At 47.4% G+C, this 25,713-nt stretch overlaps 3 protein-coding genes across 4 annotated transcripts in view; 1 reads left to right on the top strand and 2 right to left on the bottom strand.

Annotated features, from left to right (window-relative positions):
- Positions 1-1,580, bottom strand: part of Ck (unconventional myosin-VIIa ck) — a 156,237-nt gene extending 154,657 nt beyond the window's left edge. Inside the window, exon 1 of the mRNA XM_077698866.1 lies at positions 1,305-1,580. The gene's annotated coding sequence lies outside the window, so the exon portion shown is untranslated. The remainder of the gene's footprint in view (positions 1-1,304) is intronic.
- A 172-nt stretch (positions 1,581-1,752) lies between these two features.
- Positions 1,753-2,808, top strand: LOC144169612 (homologous-pairing protein 2 homolog). Its single transcript, XM_077698864.1, has one exon. It carries the CDS (start codon positions 2,069-2,071, stop codon positions 2,702-2,704), a length of 636 nt encoding a protein of 211 aa, XP_077554990.1. The 5' UTR covers positions 1,753-2,068; the 3' UTR covers positions 2,705-2,808.
- Positions 2,799-25,713, bottom strand: part of Vhasfd (V-type proton ATPase subunit VhaSFD) — a 45,667-nt gene continuing 22,752 nt past the window's right edge. Inside the window, exons 1-13 of one of the 2 annotated variants that reach the window (XM_077698861.1) lie at positions 20,841-21,202; positions 20,467-20,551; positions 19,230-19,419; positions 18,283-18,396; positions 14,015-14,119; positions 13,574-13,671; positions 13,192-13,299; positions 12,341-12,425; positions 9,386-9,564; positions 8,331-8,456; positions 7,682-7,783; positions 6,290-6,403; positions 2,799-3,335 (exon numbers count right to left, since the gene is read on the bottom strand). In XM_077698861.1, coding sequence (XP_077554987.1) covers positions 3,263-3,335; positions 6,290-6,403; positions 7,682-7,783; positions 8,331-8,456; positions 9,386-9,564; positions 12,341-12,425; positions 13,192-13,299; positions 13,574-13,671; positions 14,015-14,119; positions 18,283-18,396; positions 19,230-19,419; positions 20,467-20,551; positions 20,841-20,904 — 1,443 coding nt within the window. In that variant the 5' untranslated portion in view covers positions 20,905-21,202 and the 3' untranslated portion in view covers positions 2,799-3,262. Of the gene's footprint in view, positions 3,336-6,289; positions 6,404-7,681; positions 7,784-8,330; positions 8,457-9,385; positions 9,565-12,340; positions 12,426-13,191; positions 13,300-13,573; positions 13,672-14,014; positions 14,120-18,282; positions 18,397-19,229; positions 19,420-20,466; positions 20,552-20,840; positions 21,203-25,713 lie in introns of those variants that run through there. The other variant, XM_077698860.1, reaches the window with a different exon arrangement.

Below are 25,713 nucleotides of genomic sequence, written 5' to 3'. Positions count from 1 at the left end.
CCTCACATACCGGGGAGCAGAACCGACCTTCCGTCCTACCCGTTCCTTGCACCAACCTGTTGTGCGATGAAGTAACGCGCCAGGTAGCAGCACCCCGCTGGGGCTTTAGCTGCAGCGCCTCGCTGCCGGTAATTGTAGCTTGACAATCTCAGACTGCTCGCAAACGCCGTTTAAGGTGAAGTCCCCCTAGTTTAATCATGACCTGCTTGCAGCCGTTCGCACTGTCCTGCTAGCAGCCCTGAAAAACACAACGCAAAGTACTTGCAAAGCGTTCTCTAAAAATACTCGGTGGGTACCATCCGGTATGCTTAAATGTACTATGGGGGTAATAAAAACAAGGAAATGTCTAGCGTTACGCCCAGACTAACTGCAATAATAAAAATTATAGTACGCTTGTAACGGTGATTGCGCAGATCGTTACGTCGACCGTAGCCCCCCGCTGGAGTAGGCTTGTGATGGTGATTGCGTAGATCATATGTAATTATGAGTAGTAAACGATTACTGGTGACCCTAGCCAGTCAGTGAGCGGTAGCTGTTTGACCAGTTGGGTAAAAAATCCAGACAGACTGCTCTCGCCTTGAGTGATGGAGGCAGTCGTGAGGTAGCACCCGGTCCGGCGATGTATATCTAGAGTGTGTGGACTGGAAGCAAGTTTAACGAAGTTTACACGACCGCCCTAAAATCAAATAGCACCAACTAGACGACAACGCTTTGACCGCGCTGCACGGAACCATGCAGCAACGTACGGATTGCATGACAGAAGAAGGACGGAACCGCTGACACTTATGGGACTTCAAGTCAAATAGGTTTCGAAGCCCAATAACTTGATTCCCCGATGAAACGAAAACAATATGAAACTGCCCGATCACCGAATATGCATGTTGGGTTGACCTTTCCCCGCCCACCAGTGGCACAGGAAAGCAGGCCAAAATGCCGGGAATGCGATGCTATGTACTGTCCTCGTGGCACGCAGTACCGATCACGCGCTCTGTCCTGCTACAACAACACAACCTGACAGTGCGTTCACGGCACACGCCATGGCCCCGCTCCGGCCCCATTTCAAATTAGCGCCGCTTTGCAGAAACTGCCGCGACGCGTTTCGTTTTCCGTGTCCTCCCCCCTCCAACAAAATCGCCGCACTTTACTACAGACAACGCAGATACAATGCGTAACCAACGCAATATGATCGTACGCGAGTCCGCCTCAGCGACGGCACAGTGCGACGGGACGATCTCGCAGAGTTAACTGTCAATTAAGCCTAGAGCCGGCAAACATTCCTGTTTGGGCCATTGTCCATCACTTACCGATGGTGCAGTGCTATCCGGAGTTCCAATAAGCGGCTGCAAGGTAATCCCATCAAATGTGCTTCGCTGTACAGGCGCTAGAGCGACGCTTGTAGAACACATGAACTCATGTTGAGGCTCTCACAGTCTCGGGCACTGACACACCCATCTAACACAAACTGGACCTCACAACACCTGCCGTGGAAATCCTGCAGGCCAGCAGCCAACAGGTAAGAGAGGGGGGGGAAACTCGCGAGCGCGTTTCTGCCCTCCCTCAAGGTATGTAACGTCAGCAGGCCAGGTAATGACGACCGCTGACCCGGCAAAGCGTTCGACTGCTCCGAAAATGTCCCCAGTAACTCGTAAAATATTTTTACAAGCGTTTTGCTAATGTTCTCTGCGAATCTCAAAGTACAAACGTTCGAAAATTCAGCGCTTTTCTAACAGCGCCGGCGCTTCGGAAGCTGTATGGTGTCGCCATCTGTTGGACAGGCGGAAAATTGTTCCACAGTCTGCTTCGCGAAAACTTTCAGGCGCACGACTTCCCGCCTTTCGAGTTTCCATTTTCTGCTGTGGACACCGGAGTTTAACGAACGTAGGCGGAGCAGAAGTGGGAAATACGGCTGAGAACTTTTCTTCGCCGCCAAGAAACCACGAGAAATGCGTGCACCATTTCAAGTAAGCTGGTTTGCTGCGGGCTCTGTTTGAACTACTCTCCGGACGGGCCGAGCCGAGGTAGTCCGATAGTTCTTTGCAGACGGTTGACACGTTCCGCGCAGTACACAATGAGTAAATCGAAAGAAGCGGTGGCCGAAAAGGCAATCCTCGACTACGTGAAAGCCCAGAACCGACCCTACAGCTCCAACGACATCTTCAACAACCTTCACAAGGAACACGGCAAGACGGCTGTAGTGCGGGCTCTCGACCAACTAGCGCTAGATGGCAAGATCAAGGAGAAAACTTACGGAAAGCAGAAAATATATTTTGCGAACCAAGATGAATTCCCTGACGTTGCCGAAGCCGAACTGTCAGCAATGGACCAAGAAATCGGCGACCTAAACGCAAAACTGCAAGAAGTCACGCGACAGCTGCAAGCCCGCGAGTCACAGCTGAGTGCTTTGAGCCACAGCTTGACGACAGAGCAGCTTGTCGAAAAGATTGCAACTGTTTCCGAAGAACGGGATCGGCTCAAGGCAAGACTTGAGAAACTTACTTCGAACACCACCTTCGTCGAGCCTGAAGAAAAAGACCGCATCTACAAGGACAACGAGAAGTTCGTAAAGGAATGGCGCAAAAGAAAGCGCCTTGCAAACGACGTGATCGACGCCATTCTTGAAGGCTATCCAAAGGGTAAGAAGGCCTTACTGGAAGAAACCGGTGTCGAGACTGACGAGGACGTTCGTGTTACCATGCCCAAGTGATTTTCTTTCGTCTGAAAAGTTCTTTTGTTTGTTTGAGAGTTTATTTAAACCGTGTACTTACTGTTAAGTGGATAGAGAAATAAAGACGCAAACATGTGGTCACAGATATCTTTATTGCCACACATTCGCTTCTTCAGCTAGACTCCTAAACACCAAGCACAATCTATTCTGCGCAGCATTACTCACTCAACATTACCTGCAGCGGCACACTTTGCGAACCGCTGTTTGCATTTCAAAAGTAATGCACCCGTTTTAGAACGAAAAAAGGCCCTCGTGCCCTGACAGTTTGAAACAGACTAGATGGAATGAAGGAAACGGCTATTCCTAGTAAGTAATTGCATTTAGGGCTACGGCAGTCTTGTTTGGAATGTTCGTATCAAGTACAATCTGGCAACGACTTTTGTCACGATATTGCAACACGATAACATTATCGCGACAAAACATTAACAAGAAGTGCAGACTGATGGCATGGTACCCCTTTAAATCAATAAATACACTTCGGCTTATATATTACACAAGTCCTCCTGGAGCCTAACAGCGCAATCGTGCGTGCGCAAGTTATGTCCTGGATGCTCCCTGTGCTGGCCTTGTGGTGCTGGTTTCCTTCTCCAGTTGCTTTCCAAGGTATTCCCTGAAAATAACCACATACATTTAAAGGGGCACTGACACAAAATTTTGAAGGCGAGATAACGTCGGAGATAGATTGGTGGGAACACATATACATCATCTGCAAAATATCAGCGGCGAATACAGCCTAGAACATATTTAAAATCAATTTTGAAGTGTGCGAAACGCAACCGAGCAGCCAGCAGAGGACCACGCGCAATTGTAAATAAACAACATCCAAACACGTCACGAGTTTGTGTTTGCCGCTTCCACACTACCGGCGTTTTACGCGGGCTCGCCCGGCTCGCCGCTCCAATCGGAGGGCCGGAGGGCAGAGCTTCTGCTCTCGAGAACGAACGACCCGATCGTTAGCGGCGGAGGCGCCGTGATTTCGTAAGCTCATCGGGCAGCTGGCCGCGACCAAAGTTCTACAGCGATTCCAGGCACTGTTTCTATTACTGTTTATTACCATTGGATGCGAAAACGCGCCGGAGGCACGAAAAGCTCACTGAGCTAGCCGCACGGTCGCTGTGCAGGCGGCGGCCACGGCCGCGAAGTGGCCCAGGCCGGCGCAGGTAGCTCGAGTGATAGCTTGTTACCGCTGCACGAAATTGTCCCCAAGTCCCGACCATAGTGGCTTACATGAGAAAGGAGTTAATAATGCGATGGCGGGTTGCATTAAAAATTGTCATCTGCACCGCTTACGAGAGCGGCACTCGAATATCCGCCGCAGTGCTGAGCCGAACACATCTGTAGGCGGACCTGTAGGCAGACCGGCCGGCTGCTCCCAGCGCGCGTCTTGCCACCCACCGTCTCGAGCGTCGCGCGTCGTCTTTAGCCGCGGTAGCATTTGCACTCGCAGCGCCTGCGTCACATCCACGGTCGCTTTTTAATTAAGCGCCTCACGAGATCAGTACGTGGGGGCATTCGCAGAAACTGTCGTCGATGCGGATTCGACAGTGCTACGGCGGCTCTGCTCTGTGATATCCCTCCGACGGTCACGTGGTCAGCTTTGTTCACACAAAATCCACAAAATCCATCGTTTCGTGGCACTCGCTGAAACCGAAACTGTGACTGGCCGCATTGAAAATGCCTCTAATTAAACAACCGTCGCACGCTGAAGCAAATGAGGTTTCTACAGGTTATAAGTAGGTCACTAACTACTTATCGCAACGAAAAAAACAAGATGCTAAATTTTTGTGTCAGTGCCCCTTTAAGCTTTCCATCTCTCAGAAGCAAAGAATTTGGCTTCGAACACATGCATGCAAAAAATGACACATTTTGTGCCTGTGTTCTTATCTTTAAAAGGTTCATGGCACATAACCTGGCAGTATGCTGGTTTAATAGAGTAGTTGCACCTAACTTTTACAACTGCAAATGCACTCTGGACTCTGCGTAAGGGTGACCACTTTCCCGCATCATTGAGAGGCAGAATTTTCGCGATGTGTTAAGGGTCGCTGTTCTGCGTCTCAAGAAAGATTTAAACGAAGTGTCGAGCATCTTCACTCCCTAACTTAATAAAATTTGCTGTATGCAGACTGCCACTTCCATCCAAGCAAGGACATTTGCAAACTGTGGCATCACTAATTTCGCAAAAATAAAATGCCAAGATGGGGGGGCATGAGGAAGCAGAAACTGAGGCAAGAAAGCTAAGTCGGCAACAGCACCACGTTTTCCCGCCAGAGAATAAGTCTGACCAGCTAATGCAGGACCCACGTTCTGTTCTCAAGCACTATGAAAATCGCTTCCTCCATACCGCATATTGCTAATCTCTCAGTTGCTTTGCAGTTGCTTGGACGGCAATAAGAGTGTCTGTGATCAGGTTGACTTAAATTTCGTATGTTTTGCTAGATGCACTGCGTGCTATGTGAACACCTTGCCTGCCCAGAACGTTCTACAGATTTTGCACGAAGTCATGGCCACAAGTTCCATGCTTTGTGCCTCGCATTTGTTCCTTCAACACACCATAGCAAGCTTTCACACACTGCCACTAATGTGCTTCCCATGACATCTGTTGGTTGAAGGTATTTGTCATTACATGCAGGCAAGACTCCTAAAGTGACGAGTACAAAGCCATGAAAGCAGTTACTCTTTTGACATTCTCGGAGTGGGCAGAGTCACGTGGGGGAAATCTCTTGCCGCTTCGAGTCTTGTACCGCCGCCAGATACACCCAATGGTGAATTGCAGGCTAAAATCCATAAATTAAAGCCGTTCCACTAAACGGGAAAGCTGTTGGAAGTGCAGAGCTGTGATCCGCCAAATTGGCTGTAGCGCCGTTATCTGATCACTGCTACCACCCAACGCAATTAAAATTTCCCGCCTTCGCAGTGCTCGTGCGCCCCCTGCCTGAAACTGCGCCAGCGGGAGTTCTGTTTTTTTCGTGCTTCCTTTTCCTCCTGCATGTGTCGGTGTAGCACTGCCACTTTTTTTTGCTTACTATTGTAAAAACCAACCCAACGAGCTTTCCTCACAAAATGAACGTGGGCACTGCCGGTTAATTACTTTGCCTCAAATGTACCCGCAGTTTTCTTTGTGCTACACAACGGGGAGATGTATGACAAGCGCCAGCGGTTCACAAGTTTTGAACGCTTATGGCTATTTAAACCGCCTGGTTTTCGACGCCTCTCCAGGACACCCTACTATGGTACGCCGGGGTCTATTTGGGTCCGTAATCTCACTGCACCACCCAACGCGGCAGTTGCTTAACATCGAGCGCTACAGCGAGCTACGACGACAAGGCAAGCCCCTCAAGTGCTCTGCACTTAAAAACCCGAGGTGGCTGTTGCCTGGCAGCTCGCATGAAAATGTTGGGCATTATGCGATGTTTTTATGTGTATACGAGTGCTTTCGGGTTATTCAGTTTAACAGTCCTTCACTTCACATCCAAGCTGAAATCACCGATGATTGAGAACCGGCTCACCCAATCTGCGTACTCCAAGTTCAGTGATTCAACGAGCGCTACAGCCAATGATCCTTACCAGTTGTGCACCATGAGCTTCTGTACACAGAGCAGGGCCTCGTAGCGCACATTGGGATCTTCGTGGCTCAGCAGCTGCATCACCAGGTGCTTGCCTCCCAGCTTCTCAATCACCCTGCACGCAACCACGCAAGTAAAGCACTGCACCGTTACTGAAAGTGTCCCTCGCCTTTTTACGTGCCTAAACATCACTTATCCAGCCCAACTGTTAAAAACAAGGCTGCAACTCTGCCTGAATTTTTTATCTCCATCTATGCAGTGCTGTAGTGCATCACACCTTTACGCTTGTAAGCAACTTGAAATGAACTGTAGGCACATGCCACTCAAGTGCCCACAGTCTATAGCTTGTATTCACTGGCGAGGCATGCATGCAGGCAACCATGTGAGTACGTCCCTGATTACATCGGGCTTCGCGGGGATAGCGGTACTTGTCCATACTTAGCACATGATTTGTGTTGGATGTTCCAAGCTCTACCCCACTGAATGCAAAGTAATGCCACGAGTCCAATGTCAGTGCGATTAACATCATCTCTGTTGACACCATCGTTGAGAATCGGTTGAAACGGAGGAGACGATGCACGCTGGTGTTTTTTTTTTTTTTTTTTTTGCTTCGGCGTGCCGGCGCAGTGGCACAAGCCGCGCCATGTCTGTGGTGCCATGTCCGTAGCCGTTTCCAGTGTTGCCAAGCGAAGAAATTGACAGCTAACCTTTTCAATGAATACCACCTACAGCCACCATCACTACAATGACAGCAGGTGCAAACAATGCCACTGCTGCAGGAATGCCTTCACTTTTGAAGCTGCCGCTATTCTGGCGGCGATCATTTCTGATGCCATGCTGTAAAGTAGGTTTGCAGACGTCCTTACCTTGTTATCATTTAAAGTCGGAAGTAATAACTTGTATACAGAGTGGCTGAGTACACTTGTGCTAACCATGTGAGCAGGCAATCACACTGACCTCCTCAAAATAAGCTTTTGCTGTACAGCCAGTTTGCCCCACATCATTGCACCTTAAAAGTTTTGAATAATTAAGGTGTTCCAAATAAAATAACCTAAAGGAAGGAAAGCTGACTCAGCTGAGTCTGCTACAAACAAGCCACATGCTGCACTAATGTCTAGTCTCCTACCTACATAGATCATGATGCCCTAAAATTCCATGATACAACATAGAAAAGAAAAGTCCTGATTCTTCTACACTGCTGTGCCAATTTTGTTCCAAATCCTACGAAATTTATCGACAAAACCAAACTCTACAGCTTGGGCCTACATTTAAAACAAATGAAAAATACTGTCTCGACATAAACCAGCAATGATTTCAACACTGTTTGGAGCACTTGCTTTGCCTTGAAGCAAATCCTTCAAGACAAAGAGGGAGAGGGTGAGGCAGACTCAACTGTTTTCCACGTGGGTAGTACCGGACATACTCCCCAACGTCGTGGGCAGCCACGCTTAGCACAAGGGGGTCCCTGCTGGACTCCAAAAGATGCACCAGGATCCTGTTTGTGGAAGAGACGAAACCAGACACTCCAATCAATCTCAGCCTTACGAACGAACGCCAAACACGCATACAAGGGAAAAGACCCTCATGCACAACCTATGGTCACTTTTGAACGACTGAAAAATCAACTGATATCACAAAGGCACTTCATCTTGTACGTGGGGTGAAATTCGTTTTTGCTGCTGTTGTTTTGTTGTCACTATCGAATTTTACACTTTCCTAGCTTGTTGGCTGCGAGGTACAGGTGCTCATTTCATGGCATGCAGCAATGTGAGAGCTAAAGCTTCAGCCCAATCTGCGAGCAGCACAAACACCACTGTTATGGCTAAACAACTTCCTTACCCTTGCTCGCAGAACAGACAGCAATTTCGTAAGACTTCAAGTCCCACCCCTCCCACAAATGTTATGCACCCACTAAAATTCTTGTCAAAACACTCATAAATGGGACTTGAAGACGGCTATCCTACTCAGTGCAACACGCAACGCAAAATGACTACAGCAAAGAACTCCACACGAGAGCAGGTTGTGAATGCCGTGATACTCACTTGAGCAGCTCATAGTTCTTCTCGTTGAGCTTGTCCGCATTCTCCCGCCAGAACTTCTCCGAGCTGTGCACGGGCCCCCACTCGAGGCGGCCAGACTTGATCTCTGTGGCGTACTCGTCAAAGGAGCTGCAAGAGGTGCACAGAAATGAAGGAAGAGGCTGCGTCACACAAGACATTCACGGCAACATAGAAGTAAAATAAATGTGGATTGAGAAGGAGCACTTCATTTGAGGAACTGCTTCGTTGCCTCCTTCCTCCAGATGATACGATGCACCTCCAGCTGCACTCTTCACAGACATGCTACAATCGTTTAGGCTGCGAAGCTGGAGTATATAAACTCATGCACCGTGCCATTGGGGACTTGATAAAAACATAATTAGACACAAAATCAGTTCTTCACTTCACTGGCAGTTGTCTCAATACAAGCGAAGCTAGTTATGTGATAAGTGCAATGCTGTATAAAACAATCACAATGTACCTAGTGTGGCATAACAACATCACATCGTCCCTGGAATGAGAATCACGCGGTCCTATAATATCCCCCCTTCCCCAAGGTGCGGCATAGGCAATAGAAGGAAGGTCTCTCGCTCTCTCCTAAGCACCAGCTTGTCTTCCATTGTGGGCAAAGTGTGCTACGGCACCAGCACTGCTTAGCTCCTCCCAGGTGAATGGTCTGACCAAAGATCCGGAAACAGCTGGTCCAATTGTGCTAACAGGACAGGCTTTCTTTTAGGATCCAGACAGCAACCAAAGCAGACTTGCGTTCCCACCAGCGTGCAATTTTCAATCGGAACAGTTCCTTTTGCTTAGCAAGCCCTCAGACCACCCAGCCAGCCTTATTGGGTGTCTGATAAATGTTGTCCCCAATTTCTTGTATCGCGTGTGTTGCTGGTTGCTCTCTACCGCGATGCCAGTCGGTTGCTGCAAGGCACAGGCCAGCAGAGCTAGCACTGTGGCCTAGGCTTGAGAGTCGAGCTAGGTCACTGCATGAACTAGTACACCCAGATAGAGCCACAATTTGCCGTGCACAGGAAACGACGAGCAATCCTCTTCACCTCATGTCCTGGACGCTGGCGTTGAGCTTCTCCTCGAGGAACTCAATGTCCTCGACAATGTCCGGGTCTGTAAACTTCTTGCCCTGCAGTATCTCCAGCTGCTTCGACACCTTGCACTGCACCATGGCAATCGCATTGTCTCGCCGGATCTCGCTTTCCTCGGGTTTCTCGATCAGGTTCTGCACAAGAAAAAGATGGTGGTGTGACCCCACACATGCTCTGGCTAGTATGGCAGCAATGTCTACTTTCACATTGATATATGACACAGCCATTGAGTGACATGTGCTTAACTTGAGCCTACTCTAGCTACACTTCATTGAAAAAAGAAAAAAGCCACCAGCATTCCTCAGTCGAGAACTGAGCAGATGACATTACAATGGGATTGCGAGCACGTTCTTGTATTTAGCTCCTTCCACATTTGAACTCACTGAATGAAAGGCACTTAATTCACAGGATCTGGTGCAACTACCAGGTGCTTTACCAAAATTTTACCTTCAAAATTGTAGTGTCGAGTGCCGAAGCTGTACTTGGACTATGATGTGCACCACTGCATGGGGCTAAGGATAAACGTATACCGCCTCAGGAGCATAAACGTGAACCAATTTCACCATGCAGGCATCTTAGTACCATATTTATTTAAAAAATAAACGGACGCCATCCCGCCCTGCGAAAGTGGATGTCCAGCGCAGCCGTTGTAAACCACTATTGTAAACCGTTGTAAACCACCGTTGTAAACCACCGTTGTAAACCGTTGCAAATGCTGGGTCCTGATGCTGGGTCTTTGGCGAGAAATGCTGGGTCCTGCCTAGCCTCACACATGCGCTAGCACTCGAATGACATCAACCCCTCTCCTCTTTTGAAAGCAGCTGCAAACCTAATCCTCACCAGAACACATGGAAGGGGGGCGAAGGGGGGGGGGGGGGTCCCATTGTTCACCGTCACCTTATCATTCATCATGCGGTTTCAATGTTTGTTTTGTGTTTTTTTTTTTCTCTCTACACCAATACTGAGCTCTATACTGCATGCCCGGTTAGCGTGACGCATGCGCTCGGCGTCTTGGGCGAGAACTGCTGGGTCCTGCCTAGGTTTATTGTGCACGACATGAAGCATTCCGACCAATACTTGGCTGTAAAGGTGAGGTTTTTTTTTCCAAAATTCGTAGTCAAAGTTATACCCCACCTTGTATTCAAAGCTCAGTATAGCAATTAGGTGATTTTGGAGTGAGAGTTCTGGTTTCTGCCTTACAATTATTTCCAAGCTTCCAAAAGAGCAAGACAACACTGTTGGAAACGGAACAAAGAGATTTCAGAATACAACTTATAAAATTTTCCACAAACGCAGGTTGCAGATAGTAATCACCGAGTTTCAGCAGCTGCAACTGTATTGAATAGCTCGCGATACAGCAGGCGCAATGGCAGCAGGCACCTTCAACCATGTCAATGAGCTGAGCCATAAGCAGCCGTTTCACGCAAGTAGCAGCCGCGTCGGGACACCATTTTGCCTTTTTTTTGTTGGAGTGCTGGAGTGTTGTTGGCACAAACAGAAGACATCGCTCTTAGCCTGCGCAGCGACCAGAAAGGCTTTCCGTGGCCCACAACAGGGAGTGTTTTCCCGAAATGAAAGAAGTGGTCACGGACTGTCAGAGAGAGAAGAGGCGGCGGTTTAGCCGTTACTGTCGGCAATCGTGCCGATGAAGGTGCGCAAAATCGCGATGGAGCGTGGCGTCCCCACTCCACTCTCAAGGTCAAAGCTAGCAGGGGCTGGGTGCAGAAGCGCTTGAAGAGGGCCAGGTTTTTCTTGTGAAGGCGGACCTCTGGGATGCAGAAGTTGCCCAGAGACTATGAAGAAAAACTAATTTCTTTTCAAAGATATGTCCATGACTTTGTACTCTACTCCGGCACATTTTCCATGGAAACGCCGACAAAAGTCTGATTCTTTTTACATGCCATCAGCTCAGACCATTGACCAAAAAGGTGATGGTAAGTGAGCTTGCACACCACATGCAATGAGAAAGCAAGGATAACCATGATGTTAGCCTGCACTGCCGATGGGATGAAGCTGCCCCCCTTCATTGTCCTGAAGAGAAAGACTGTGCCAAAGAACAAGGTGTTCCCACAGAACGCCCACATTCGACGCCAGAAGAAGGGGTGGATGACGGAAGAGCTTTTTCTCGACTGGGTAAAGTCGGTGTTGCACCGAAGACCAGGGGCACCGCTTGCTTGAAGGTTAATGCCTGCCCTCGACGCCTTTTCTGGGCAAGTCATGGAAGGTGTGAAGAGAAGAAGCTGGTCGCCATCCCGGGGCACATGACAAGCCAACTACAGCCACTCAACATTTGCCTAAGCAAGCCCTTTAAGGCACACATCAGATGGCTGTACAATGAATGGATGTTGTCTGACACTGGCCCCGACGGCATCGGGACGCCTAAAGCGAGCGCCCCCGATCTATGCTCACCCAGTGGGTGGTTGACGCTTGGGCAGCGACCACCGAAGCCATGGTGGCGACAAAAATCTGCAAGTGCTGCATTTACAATGCTCTTGACAGTACCAAGGACGCTGACCTCTTCGAGTGTGCAAGTGATAAGGAAGATTCGGATACCACCTCCTCTGAGGACGACAGTTTCTAAGTTTGTCTGTCATCTCACTCCAAACAAATATCTTTGTGCGCAGTAGTTCATGAATACTTGGTGACTGCTTTGCTGGAAGGTAAGAAATCTAGATGCCTTCTTCCTTCATTTCTTAGCCTTATATTGGTAGGAATATAGTTTTTTTCTTTTTTAGCTCTTCAAACTGTACCCTCGCTTATAATTGAATAAATATGATATTTTGCCTCCACCAGAAACATGCAAGTGCTATTTATGTCGACTTAGTGAAGTGTTCAAGGCTCATTAGTTTCTTCAAATTTTGTGTATTGGGTCAGCACAAGGTCTAAGAGATGTAAAACAAGAGAACAAACCCTGAACGTTGCCAGGATGATGCGTGCCACCTTCTCCTTTCCAGACTCGCTGAGAATGTCAGCTAGGATGGGTATGACATTGTACCTGCGAACAAAAACACCATCAGTAACAGAACAATGAGATTTATATTGCGCAACATCGAGTGCCAAAAGTAAGCAATACATAAAGTGCATACTCTGCTTAACAAAACAACAAATGAGAATGAGAAGATCACCAAGTACAAAAGTACCATAGGTAATTTCTGTCACTGAAACCTTCACTGTCAGTTTTAGATGCTGAACCAAAACTGACAAAAGTGCATTGTTTTTTGTATTAATGTCACGACTGACTGGGGAATGAAATAAATGGTTGCTACTGCAATTAGTCGCTAACAATCCACTTACAACGTTAGCAATCAATAATGACATCAAATCAGCCTGCCACACTCAAGCACAGTTCAAGGCAAGAAGAGCAGCCAAAATGGTCAGAGTATGCAAAACACTGTTCAGAACGTAGCGGACTCTTCGTAATTCGCTCCCCCTCATTGCTTTCTTCCTGCAGAACGAAGGCCTTGCCGACATGCCTCGCGTAGCACGACGGTTCCAGAAGATTTTCTATGTATACTTTGCTTTCTCAAATACACTCTCCATGCTGTGCAGCGCACCACAGCTGAGCTACTTTCAAGCACAAGAGCGGCCTTTAAGATGTACAACCACCACCCACAATACCTCATGCCACTTTGCTGCGTGAGCCTGCTGGTAACAACTTGCCAAATGAAGTTTTAAGCCAATATTCAGTGTAACAGACCGGTGGCCATCACTGCTGAGCACGCAGATTTCTAGAACGAAATGGAAAAGTGTAGGGTGGTTACTTGTTGATGCGCCTGGCCAGGTCCACGTTGAAGGTGAGGACCCACAGGCAGAAGGTCAGCTGGTACTGGATCTGGAAGTTCACTCGGCCGGCCAGCACTGTCACGATGCTGCGGGGAAAAAGGCACCACACAGAACTCAGCCACTGGAAGCAGGGAGGACAGTGCCACAATGCTACCATGCCTCTTAAACTGGGGACAGCACTCGTTGAGAATATTTTATTGATGACAGTCAACAGATTTTTTAGTCGAATGCATAACCCTGTGCTTCTCCGGGACAGGCATGTGAGCTCAAAACTAAATGTGCATGTATGCACCCACATGCGTGCAACAGGCACACAGGTGCAAGCCCCAGAAGAAAACCCCCGACTGCACTGGTACTCACGTTGATATGCCATCAATGGCGACAAAAGCCAGCTTGTACTCGTTGATTCGCAGCATCATCTGCAGACACCTTGCCACCGACTGAATGTAGTCATTGTTCTGGGGGGAGGAAAAAGAGATGGCAGGAGCACCGTTGAGGCAAAAGTCTGCATTAATTTAAAATAAAACCACCCACCTTCGGTGTCAAGACATCTGACATTTCTTTCCCTTCTGCATTTAAAGCTCGCTGTAAATTCGGATTTCCACTGTGCCTGGCTCTTGACTAACCTCATGGCTACATTGCATCGAAATATTAATAAGGACCTTGTGCCCAACAAATACACTGTTCAACTGGCGCTCAATTCAGGGTTTGTTAAAATGCCATAGTTACCCACTTGCACATTTATTAGCTAACACCGAAAGTAGTTAGGAGGCAGAGGAGTCCACCATCACGAGCACCCACCGGCATGCGCAGCTGGTCCTTGAGCCAGGTGAGGTAGTGCTGCAGGTCCGAGCCCTCCATCAGCTCACGGCTCCAGCAGGCAATCTTGGCAATGATGCGACTCGTCTGCTCAGACCAGGGGGGGGGGGGGGAGAGTGGGGGAGACCGCAAAGAAGAAGGCGTGCCTGCCTCACTGCACTGTTGCCGCACAACTACTACGAAACAGCAACAATGGGATACCAGCCAGAGCGATACCAGAGTCCTTCAATGCTTTTCTGGTCACGAAACTCCGCCCGGAGGTTGATATAGAGGCAAAATCTCTCGCTAGCGGGCGCCACCCGTCGTAGGGGGGCGACAAGCCGCCGCCAGTGCTGGGCTTGTATGTGCACTACTGCCGACGCTTCGACGCGATTATGTGCGTGCTGTTCTTCCTGTTACCTTTTCTTAAACGTCTCTGAACGCATCAATGCCACCAGATAAATAAGTCGAAACGGGATCCAGTGTCGACGACGAATGAAACCTGTTTACTTTGGAACGCACGCGTAGTTTGCTTGGGAGTGCGGGCCTACCTAATAAACAGCAGCGCATTTAAAGTGTTCTCACACCACGCGACAACGCATTGTGTTAATATTTACCTCATAGCCCAATTATATGCCTACTTACGATGCTTCGAAGCGGTACGTCATAGTTCGCAAGTGTTGAAAGATGATGCTCACGCACCATGCTACCGATGCGACCAACTACTGCTAGATCTGCTCAACATCGTGTTTATATTTGCGCCTGGCCAAAGGGCGATTATTTTGATGCGGTAGGTGAGCTTTCTATTCTGGTAGTGCTGCAAAAGGGGGAGGAGGGTGAACGGAATGAGACACGACTGGGTAGTACAGGAGCAATCACTTTGGTTTATATCCGGCTTGCCTCTCGCGCGCTGCTACCCAAGTATTCAAATGAAGTGAATGGTCCAGCCAGAAGTTTTATTCCAGATCTTTCAATTGAGTTTACACCCAAATGCACAGTTGTTTTGGACGCACGTTTGTGAGCGCTGATCGCTTTCTTGACGCGGTGACTTTCGAAGGCGCCGTTATAGCAGCCGAGCGCTTTCGCGACCGCTCTAAAAACGAGTTTCACGTGCCTAACATTTGATTCAACCCTTTTTTCTACGCAATTTACACGGGACACCCGCCGCTTGACGTTTCCTTGTGTTTACTGTTTATAGCATTATAAATTACTGGCCGACAGCCCGTGATTTCCTCGGGAAGGGAAGTACAACAGCCTAATCTGGAAGTTCCTTTTGATGCCAGTGCTGGCTTCTCGGCCGCCTTTGCCACTACCGAGGCACCACATAATATATATTTTTTTTTAATTTTTTGGATGCTGGGGGGTGGGGCGGTTATGATTTAAAGCATGCAATAAATCTTAAATTTGGTGCTAATGATACGCCCCTTAGACAATTCGCGCCGCCTTTTCGCTGGCCGGGAACGTGGTTTAGGCTTTGTCAGGTAGGCCTGGAGCCCGTAAAAAATCCTTGGAACGGCATCCGTCCGAAGCCTCGGTCTCCCTCGCTGAAGCGACACGACCACCCCGTTCACGATGTGCTCGTCGGCTCTTACAACGTCGCAAGCATCAAAATGCTTTTCGCAAACCCGAACGTTCTTGCTTTCGAAGTTGAAACCGCCAGCTTCCAACCGCGGTATAGCTCTGTTCCATTTCTCTCGAAGTTCGGCGCTGCATGGGGGAAAAAAAAGCGACGCCTTTTCCTTGTTGCTTCGGTATCCAGAGCTGCAGCCCGTCACACAGCACGTCTTAGGCATTGTGCATTCGAATTTTCATGCCGTCAACCTTGAAGGCGGTGCACTGGCACATGAAGTGCGCGTGACGCTGATGCACAAACTTTGGTGGAAGGAATACCCCGAGCAGCCTCCACAGAACGCCTTCGGGCTGCCGCCGCTGCCAGTGCGTTCCGCCGGGCGCAGCGGGGCGATGGCCCCCCTAAGACAGCTTGCGCCGCGTAGCGGCCGTTCTTGGCACCATATCAAGCTCTCCCATAGAGTGACGGAGAAGTTTCGTGACCAGAACAGTATTAAGGGACTCTGGCGATACACAGCTGCTCTCAAAACGTGCCGTCAGAGGGCTTTCAGTGGCACCCCTGCAGGCAGCTTACACACCTCTGATTTTTTTTTATACTTGCCAAACTCCCTGAGAATTCTCAGCTTATCCATGATACAATACAACAAAGAAGGTTTTTCTAGACTAAACAAATAGCGATGTAAACAACATGATTCACATACACTCCTTATTCCAATGAAATGAATCAAGAAAAAAAAAACAGGAAGAGAAACTGTTCCTGGGCACGACACCAGCTATGACGTCGCTTCATTTCATATGACACTGAAAGAGGGAATACAGGACAATGCTTTTTTTCTTATTGGTTGGCAAAAGAAGCAAAAACTTTCCTGCAGTACAGCAGTCGAACCTCGTTATAATGAAGTAGTATTGGGAGAGTAAACTAGTTCGTTATATCCGATATTCGCTGTAACTGTAGAGGTAAAAATTGGCTCTAATAAATCGGCAGTCTGGCTCGCGCAATAATCCTAGATAAAAAAAAAGCATTGTTTTAGGCTTCAAACCCACTATAAACGAGGTACCGTATTTTCCGGTGTATAAGTAGCGTTTTTTTCCGGAAATTTTTGTTGGTGCGTCTTATCCATTGGTGAGACTTATGTATGGAAGAGATCCGGTTCGTGGCGGCCGCGCATAGTTTGCGCTCAAACAGGTGCCTGTGTGCTGCGTGATGTCAGCGCACATTAAGAGACAGCTCTATGGTTTAAATGAATCCAAAGCCCACCGCTACGGCGCTTCTCAAAGCCCATATGTCGCTTCGGGACGTTAAACCAAACAATTCGCAGCTTTTTCTAGTCAAAAACATAACGATAATGGACTGTGACAACCGCGCGCCACCTTCTGCCACGTGCAGTAACTACAGTTCAGAATAAATTCAAAGTAACATCAAATTGAGTTGCAAAAACAAAATGCAGCTTATAAATATTACAGAGTGTTACTCTGAAGGAGGTAACTGTGCTGCTAACTTTTAAAATGACAGCTTGCTGATAAGTTTCAATTTTCGGACCGCTTTCGTTCGCGTCGCTTCCGTCCGCCATGACACCTTTATTGTGCTGATTTACGAAGACAGGACGCATGACGCGCGCGACGTTTGGAGAGGTGGCTCAATGGGACTCCGACTCTGGAGACTCCATTTCCACAAAAACAGTTGTAGCTGGGTTTATAAAGGCCAGACTGATCCCGTCCGCGAGTGGTGACGATGTTGGCGAAGAAGACACCAGTGAGTCTGAGGACGACAGCGATGCGCCGGCGGAACTCCCAATTGAAGTTGCTGAATTATTACTAGCGAGTCGGAGGAAGAAGGCTTCGATGGTTTTGCCTAAATGCCGTCCGTAAGTACATGCCATCTGTGTGTATCAATAAACCATTTTTGAGAAGTTAGTACTGTCTAGACTTCGGACGGTATATGCATGTGTCTAGTACTGCTTACCAGGGGATGCGTTGAGAGGCAGCGGCTGCTGCAACCATGTACCTTCGCTGCACTTTCTAACTCCTCTACGAGTTTACCTGATTAAAAAATGCATTGTGTACACCGGTACATCTTATACACCAATGCAACTTATATACGTTTTTTTTTTTTTTTTTTTTTTTCAGAAAAACTGTCGTTTTGAGAGGGGTGCGACTTATACAAAGGTGCGACTTATAGACCGGAAAATACGGTAATCCTTATCTGTCTCCTTGTGGCATTTCAAAATAAACAGACCAAAACTTGAGATCGTGAAATTCCAACAGAACAAAGTTTGTTTGGCAAAACAGGCCTGCATTCTTATTTACTTGAAGGAGGCTGTGGCCTTTGCCTGGTGGCTCATCACAGTCTGAGCGGAATGAAGTTTTTCATAGTGTGTCAGTGTCCACACAATAAAAGGCCTTTTCTACTTCTGCAGTTTTTCACGCTACTAAAAAATGGTTGTTCCACTTTTTTTTATTTTGCTTTTACTATGTTAGCTGTTGAGTTTCTAGCCTCGCAGGAGCCAAATATTTCTTCGTTATAGCCGATATCGCACAGCTCTCGAAGTTTTGGTTTTGGAATAGGTGTCATTGAAATGAAGCGTGATGAAACAAACTTTGTATTTAGTTCGCTATATCCGATAATTCACTATATCAGTGTTTGCTATAACGAGGTTCGACTGTACTACTGATTTGAAATTAAAGATATGTTTGCTCCATACCATGTTAATAATGAAGCCGTCAGGGCGGTTGAGCAGGGTTAGAAACTGGGTCCACACTGGTTCCTTCTTCTTCCGGGCATACTCCTTGAAGATCTCCACACGCGACTTGTCTTCCTGCACAGCACATGAATCCCATTCGCCTGCTGTCGTCAAAAGACAATGGATACCAACAACATCTCCAGCTAAGTGAAAATGCAGCCAAATGAGCTCAACAAGCTTGAATGGTGGCAAAAAATAAGTGTATGGCCTCCTCCTGAGCAACACACGTGAGGGTGCATTATGTGCCCCAAATATGACAGGAGGGGTTGGTGATTCCTTTGGCATGCACAGTCACCATCTCCTAACTGTAGTGATGTGATTGCCCTGCTGATGGCGACAATGGGGAATCCCCACAGTCAAAGTTTAAGGCGCTCCAGCACTTTCGCGTTGCTCGCACTGCGGCAGAACCACCTATGCACAGTCTACAGACAATGTGCAATGGGAACGCGGGACCCCCATGATGGTGCATTATGCACCATCATGTGGTTTGGTGCCATATGCAGTTCCAAGGCCCCCGTAGTAATAAATGGCTTCATGCCATGTGTCTTTGCTATTCAAAGAGGCAATATGCAGCATAAAAACTGTCGGATGTCAATCAAAGCTTGCTCTGTAAAAACCTCAAAGAAAACATGGCGTGGGCACAAAACAATCCAAAATAGCATTATGCAGGTACAAAGAAACACGAAGTGGCAAGATACCGGTCTGATGAAACTGCAAAAATGCTCTAAAGCAAAGTGCGGCGGCCCCTTCCACACACTTGGTAGAGGGCCGTAAATGTCTTTTTTTCAACGAAGCAAGCTCGATATTCAAAACTCTTGGGGGGAGGGGAAAGAGTAAGGAGACAAAGGCGAACTTTCGGGGCAGCAAAGGCAAACTTTTGGGGCAGCAGGCTCTGTGACGACAGATACCTGGAGCAGCTCGTCGATCATGATGAGGATGTACTGGATGGTCTGGTCGCGGGAGATGCGCTCCAGCATGTTGAAGAAGGTCTTGGCCGACTGCCCCCGCTGCTGCTTGAGCAGGTTGGCCCTGCTCTCGGCCGTCGACTGGTCCAGGGCCACAATGAAGTTGTAGTCCTCCTGGGTGATCATCTGGCTCCTGCAAGACCACCACATCGGGAGCTCACACCATGCACAGTGCCACAGTCACAGTCACAGTGCCACAGTGCCACAGTCCTCATTCCTCAACTCATAATGGGCAACTCTTGAACGCATCCAGCCATCTAAGCAATTGCAAGCAATCACAAAATACAGTTTTGCAATGCTAAAAGACAGCACCTGTGTTGTCCCAGTTCAGTGCAAAGCCCAGCCTACTGCACGACAGTTATCAAACTGGAAAAACGTTCAATCACAAAGAAATTCTTAAGTTGTACAGTTTAAGCATTTAAAAGCAGTTCGCAAAAATTTTCTCCCACTGCTGCCATAATGGCGCTGAATAACCACTTTTATGGTGCAAATTAGATGCAACCAAGAAAGCCAAGCAAGCATATTATTTCCCACTAATTTGTAGAGAAAATTTTGGCATTTGTCTTCGTAATTGCGTTTTTTCTTGGGACATTTTCCCTACCATGGCTGTCGAATGTAGCCACACCTTACGCACAGCGGGTTGGGCAAGTGAAAGCAAAAAGGCACTGTCTCCCGAGGTCCTATGCAGGAAGCTTCTATAGCTCCACTGTGTGTTTATGTTGCAGCAAAAACTTCGTTATCGCACACTGATTTAAGCCATACCCTTACTTGAACTGTGTCCGTTCCCAATTTCTGAAGAAACATGTCTGTAATCAAACCTGTAAACACGTTTGTGCCCTGTGGTTTGTAGTTGAGCAAATTTGGTCGCATTATTACACGGCAAAAAAAAAAAAAAGATCAATTTGTTTGGCTATGTCGTGATTGTAACGAAACGTGCTTAGAACCTGCTTGGGCAGGATTCTTTGTGAAGTTTGCGCGCTTCTTTTGGACTAGGCGAATGGTGGGTGCACTGTTTTACATTATGCGCGACACTGCTGCGTGCATGGGTTCAGACAGCTCCTGTCTTATTTTTAACGGCCATACAACTTCTGAGATAACATAATTTGATCAGTTAGAATTACCACAACAGAGAATCCAGCTTCAAATGGAAGTTGCAACACAGATTGGCGATTTTACTCACTGCTGGTACGATTGCCAGTTGACCCTTTGTTGCCGTATTTCGTTCGCTCTCTGATGAAGGACACTGGTTGCGGCCACCACACCACCTGAAAAAAAAAAGGAAAACGATGAGAAAAAATGCACTAGAGTACGACAACGGCCTGACGCGAATGACACTAATTATTCACTCGAGACCCGGCACAGTTGTACAAATGACTTGCTCCAATATACAGATTATCTTCACTGAGCCGAATCCACTCGCTTCGATAAACACGGCAACTGGAAGTGCGCACAATAAAATCCGCATCGATCAAGACAGCCCGGAAGCCCCATCTAAAGTAGACGGGCTCCGTAAGATAACCACTAGCCCGGGGGATGAAAAGCGAAACCACATACCTCCTTTTTCGAATTCATCCGGCAAGCCCGTCAGAACGGACCCAATATTCGAAGTCAAAGACATTTTTCTGCTTCAGGGATCGGCGACAGCACCGACAGCAGCAGCCGTCACGTGAGGTCGGACCGACGCGGCACACCCCGCACACGGCCAAGAGCTACGCCGTTAGAGCTGAGCGCAAGGCTGAAAGCTTGCCTATAGCTTCAGACCTGAGTATTATACGGTACAGTTGCACGCTGTATCGTTAGGACACTGTCAGGATGAAAGTAGACACGAAACCGAAAAATTCAGCACAGCACGGACGGAAGGGAATCCGTCAGCATCCTTCCCAGATCCGTCAGCTGTACGATGCGACCGCTTTCGTGCGGCGGCGCTGGCTTTGAACAGCCTTGCCGTTTTCTAATCCCTTTGCTTATTGTAAAAAAGCTCTCTTAGCTTTACTAAGTACCGGAACTTGAAACTATTTATTCTCTGTAGCTTGAATTTTTATTGTAAACTCGAACAATTTGTGACGCACTTGGCGCGCGAAGTTCAAATCGCTCTATTTCACAGAAAGGCCGGAATAATCTCATAACTGATTTTTGGAATCCCAAACTACCCACTTGGAATAAATTAAGTTGTTCGCAGGAGAACGCAGGATTCTGTTATCAGTGAAAACTAAGAAAACTACACAATCTGATCTCCTCTCTGAGCATCCCGTGCCGTTAACTCGTTTGCGGATCTCGTCCAATCCAAACAAGTGGGACGACGACGACAATTTATTATTATTATTATTATTATTATTATTATTCAATCGAGGCATCGGTCGTCAGCAACCGACCTGCCTGTTTTATTTCATTTACTTGCCCTACTATTAGCTAACCTAATAGATTTGTCTCCCCTCCCCTGCTCCGCCCCCCTGTTTTAAGCTCCCATCGCCCCCCCTCCTTTTTTCTCCCCCCGCTGTTCTAGATTCTCATCCGTACTATTTTATCCTCCTGCGTACCCATCTCTTACCTACTTTTCCTCCACCACCATTCCAGACGCCTCTTCGTCACCTCTATGGCCCTGTCACAGGGATTTATACACCCCCCTAACATCCCCCAACCCCCCCCCCCCCCCCCAGAAGGATATCGACATCCCCCAAAAAAAGATTTCATAACCACAAGCACCCAACCCAGTGATATATACACACACCCCCAAAAGCCTCCCAACATCCCCCAGGAGGATATCGACACTTCCCCCAAATCGAAATTCTTGATAAACCCCTGGGCCCTGAAGTTGAGGCTCCCCCCCCCCCCCCCACCCCAAATCCCAAAGCCTCCGTCAATTGCAGTATTTGCAGCGCCTCGGTGGTAAAGCGTTAAATTAAATGCCAATGAATTTCAACTTGTTAGAAGTGATCATGGCGAATTATTTTATGTATAGATCATCATCAACAGCCTACTCAGGTCCACTGCAGGGCGGAGGCCTCTCCAAATGACTCCCAACCCCTCCTGCCCTGGGCCGCTCGAGTCCACTGCTACCCATCGAATTCACCTGCTTCATCCCTCCATCGTGTTATTGGCCTCGCCCTTCTCCTAGACTACAGTGGCTAGACCTAGACCCATCTCTTGGTATCCACTCCGTCACCCCAATTGTCCACCAGTTGTCGGTTCGCTTCGCTACACGGCCAGCCCAAGTCCATTTCTTTTTGTTTACTTGAACTATGATATCATCTACTCGCATAAGCGCCGACTACAGGGGAGTTCGGGGGCCAGAGCCCCGAGATCCCCCCTTTCTTATACTCCCCGAAGTTCTATTGCAAGTGCCATTACCAGTTTAGGTATTTTGTAGTTGTTGCTAAATTCTATTGTGGCTAAAAGGTTACTGCATCATCCGTTGGCGCAGACGTGCACGGCTTACTTTCATACTTTTTATTTATTCCTTCAAATCCTTACTATAGGAGGACAAGCGTCCTGGAAGCACCAGCGGCGGTTGCGTCATGCGTATTTTGCTTTCATTTTTGAACTTCTGACTGTGAACTGCATGTACAAACAAAATGCATTTCAATATACACGCAGGAATAAATTATATTTTTAAAGAGAAAAACGGAGACTATTAACCATCATTGTCTCTTGTTAGGGATGGCCTATTGTCAGGGAATAAATATGTTGCAGCATTTGTTGTTGTATGTTCGCCTCGCTTTAAATTGCTTAGCGTGCTTTCTTGAGCATGAAAAAAGGCTGCATTCTGCAGTGACCCCTCTGCCGGAGTTTTTATCAGCCGCTTGTGAAATTCACATCAGTATTCTGTGGCTCAGTATTGTTACTCTTTCCAGTAGGCAATTCTGAGGAGAGAGAGAAAAGGAAGCTGTTCTAGTAATTTACATTACTTAGGGATGAAGACGTCGTCACTTGCATGCAGAGGTCATACATATAAATAATTCATTCAGTACTGAAAATGAGGCTAAACCGCATTCACTCAAAATCAGAATATATTCAGATAATGGTGTTTAATGCGCCGAATCCTAATCCCAGGCATGAAACACGCCGTAGCTGAGTGCTCCGGATTAATCCGGATTAATTTTCACCACGTGAGTGTTGTTGACGTGCGCCGGCCGAAATCTCGAATATATATATATATATATATATATATATATATATATATATATATATATATATATATATATATATATCCCTATTATTATCACCCTACTAAAGTCCCCTTCTATAGTGCCTAGAATATTCTAGGCACTATACCCCTGCAGAACGAAGGCCCGTGACCTCCAACTGCTCCTGTCCTGCGCTGCTAGAGTCCACAAATTACCCCCAAATTCCCGTATTTCATCTCTCCACCGGATTAATGGCCTTCCCCTTCTTCTAGAATCATCTCTTAGTATCCACTTTGTTGCCCTAATTGTCACCGGTTGTCCATTCGTCTCACCACATGGCCAGCCCAAGTCCTATCTTTTTCTTTATTTGAACTATGATGTCTTCTACTCTAGTTTGTTTCTCTGATCCAGGTAGCTCGTTTCTTGTCCCTGAGTGTTATTCCTAACATTATTCGTTCCATCGCTCCGTTGAGCCGACCTAAGGTTGCTTTCTAGTTGTTTTGTAAGGTGCAAAGTTCCAGCTCAATGTGTCATAACCGGCAGTATGCACTGGTTGTAGATTTTTCTTTTGAGTGAGAGAGGTAGCTTACTTTTAATTATTTGTGAGTGCTTGCCGAGTGCTCCCCAACCCATACCTATTCTGCGCCGGATTTCTCTCTCGCGGTTGGGGTCAGCACTAATCAACTGTCCGAGGTCGTCGTATTCTTTTACTTCCAGCGCTTTGTTTCCTTATCTGAAGCGGACGCTTTCGGCATGCTTATTCCTCGTTACTTTAGATTTATTCAGATATATTTTTAGCCCCACGGCCATGCGTTCTGATTGTAGTTCCTCAAGCATCGTTTGCAAGTGTTCTGCAGTCTCGCTCAGCAATACTATGTCACCCGCAACCCTCAAATGACTCAAGTATTCCCCGTTTATCCTTTATAGTATGTTTTTATAGTCAAGCTTTCTAAATACCCCCTCCAGACATGCTGTGAATAGCTTTGGCGAGATGGTATTTCCCTGCCTTACTCACTTTCGGATCGGGAATTAATCGCTTTGCTTGTGGAGGGTTATCCTGCCCGTGCATCCCTTATTATGTCTTCTAGGAGTCTTATGTTGGTTTCCTCTATTCCCTGGACGGTGCTTCTAACACGGCTGAGGGGAGTACAAAATCAAACGCTTTCTCATAGTCTATAAATGCCATGTAAAGGGGTTTAGTGTACTCTGCGGATTTTCTATCAGTTGATTGACACAATGGATGTGATCCATGGTCGAGTAGCCTTTCCTAAACCGAGCCTGCTCTCTGTGTTGTTGGAAATCCAGGCTGTCGCCAACGCGGATAACTATAACTTTGAGAAAAAGCTTGTACACAACCGAGAGTATGCTAATGGGTATTTAATTCTTGAGGCCTTTGGGATCTCCCTTCTTATGAATCAGAATAAGGCTATGGACACTTTCTGAGTTTTCAAGCATTTCGACAATAGTGCAGCAAGCTTTTCTAGCACAGCATCTCCTCTCTCCTTCAAAATATTCACGGTTATGCCGTCGTCCCCTGCAGCTCTTCCTCTTTTCGTGCCTTTGAGAGCCTCTTCTACCTCCTCTTTAGTTACTAGTGGGACATCGCAAGTTGAGCTTGTACTCTCAGTAGTTTCCCCTGGTATAACGTCACTGGCATACAGCCTGGTGTACAATTGTCCTGCTACCTTTACTATCTCGTCCAAGTTGTGCGTAACGTTACTCTGCTCGTCTCTGAGTGCGTATACACCCGCCCAATTTTTTACCAATATCACGGGAGCGTCGACCGTTCGGTCGATCAGCGCTACTTTGTCTCTTTAACAATGACGCCAACTTTGAGTCGAATGCCAAATTTGACATCCTCGCCAGTTCCTAATGACGTCGCAGTTTGTCCCAGTGGCGCGCCGCCGCCAAAGCAGCCGCGAAGAAACACGATTGCTCGATTGTAGTGAAGCACACAGTTCCGTTTGCGAACATGCACTAAACATAAACGTTGTTTTTAACACATTCCCTATTACGTCACAGTTGGCGTCGTTTAGCGCGAAATTTGAAAGTTTCTCAATTTTCTCATCTTTTTTTCAATAAACATTGCCTTTGGGGGCTGGAATTGAACTGTCTGAGTTAATAGTTCTCTCACACTTAGCAATTTTTATTTTGTTTTCATGTCCCCTTTGAGATGAATTGCTGCCATCTTATTTATTTTATCCATTGGCTTAAATACAAAAGGATCGCGTATGCGGGATACAGGGGAATAGCCGGGATGGAGGAAGGGGGGGGGGGGGGGGGGTGGAAGGGGAGTGTTTTGG

Source organism: Haemaphysalis longicornis, unplaced genomic scaffold (genome assembly GCF_048455015.1).
Source record: "Haemaphysalis longicornis isolate Haplotype H1 unplaced genomic scaffold, Haemaphysalis longicornis Haplotype H1 scaffold_2, whole genome shotgun sequence".
Classification (NCBI taxonomy): domain Eukaryota; kingdom Metazoa; phylum Arthropoda; class Arachnida; order Ixodida; family Ixodidae; genus Haemaphysalis; species Haemaphysalis longicornis.
Note: the sequence above shows the minus strand (reverse complement) of the source record. Positions and strands in the feature narration are given on the sequence as shown.

Coding starts and splice junctions, on each gene's coding strand:
- LOC144169612 (XM_077698864.1), top strand. CDS start 2,069: ATGAGTAAATCGAAAGAAGCGGTGGCCGAAAAGGCAATCCTCGACTAC.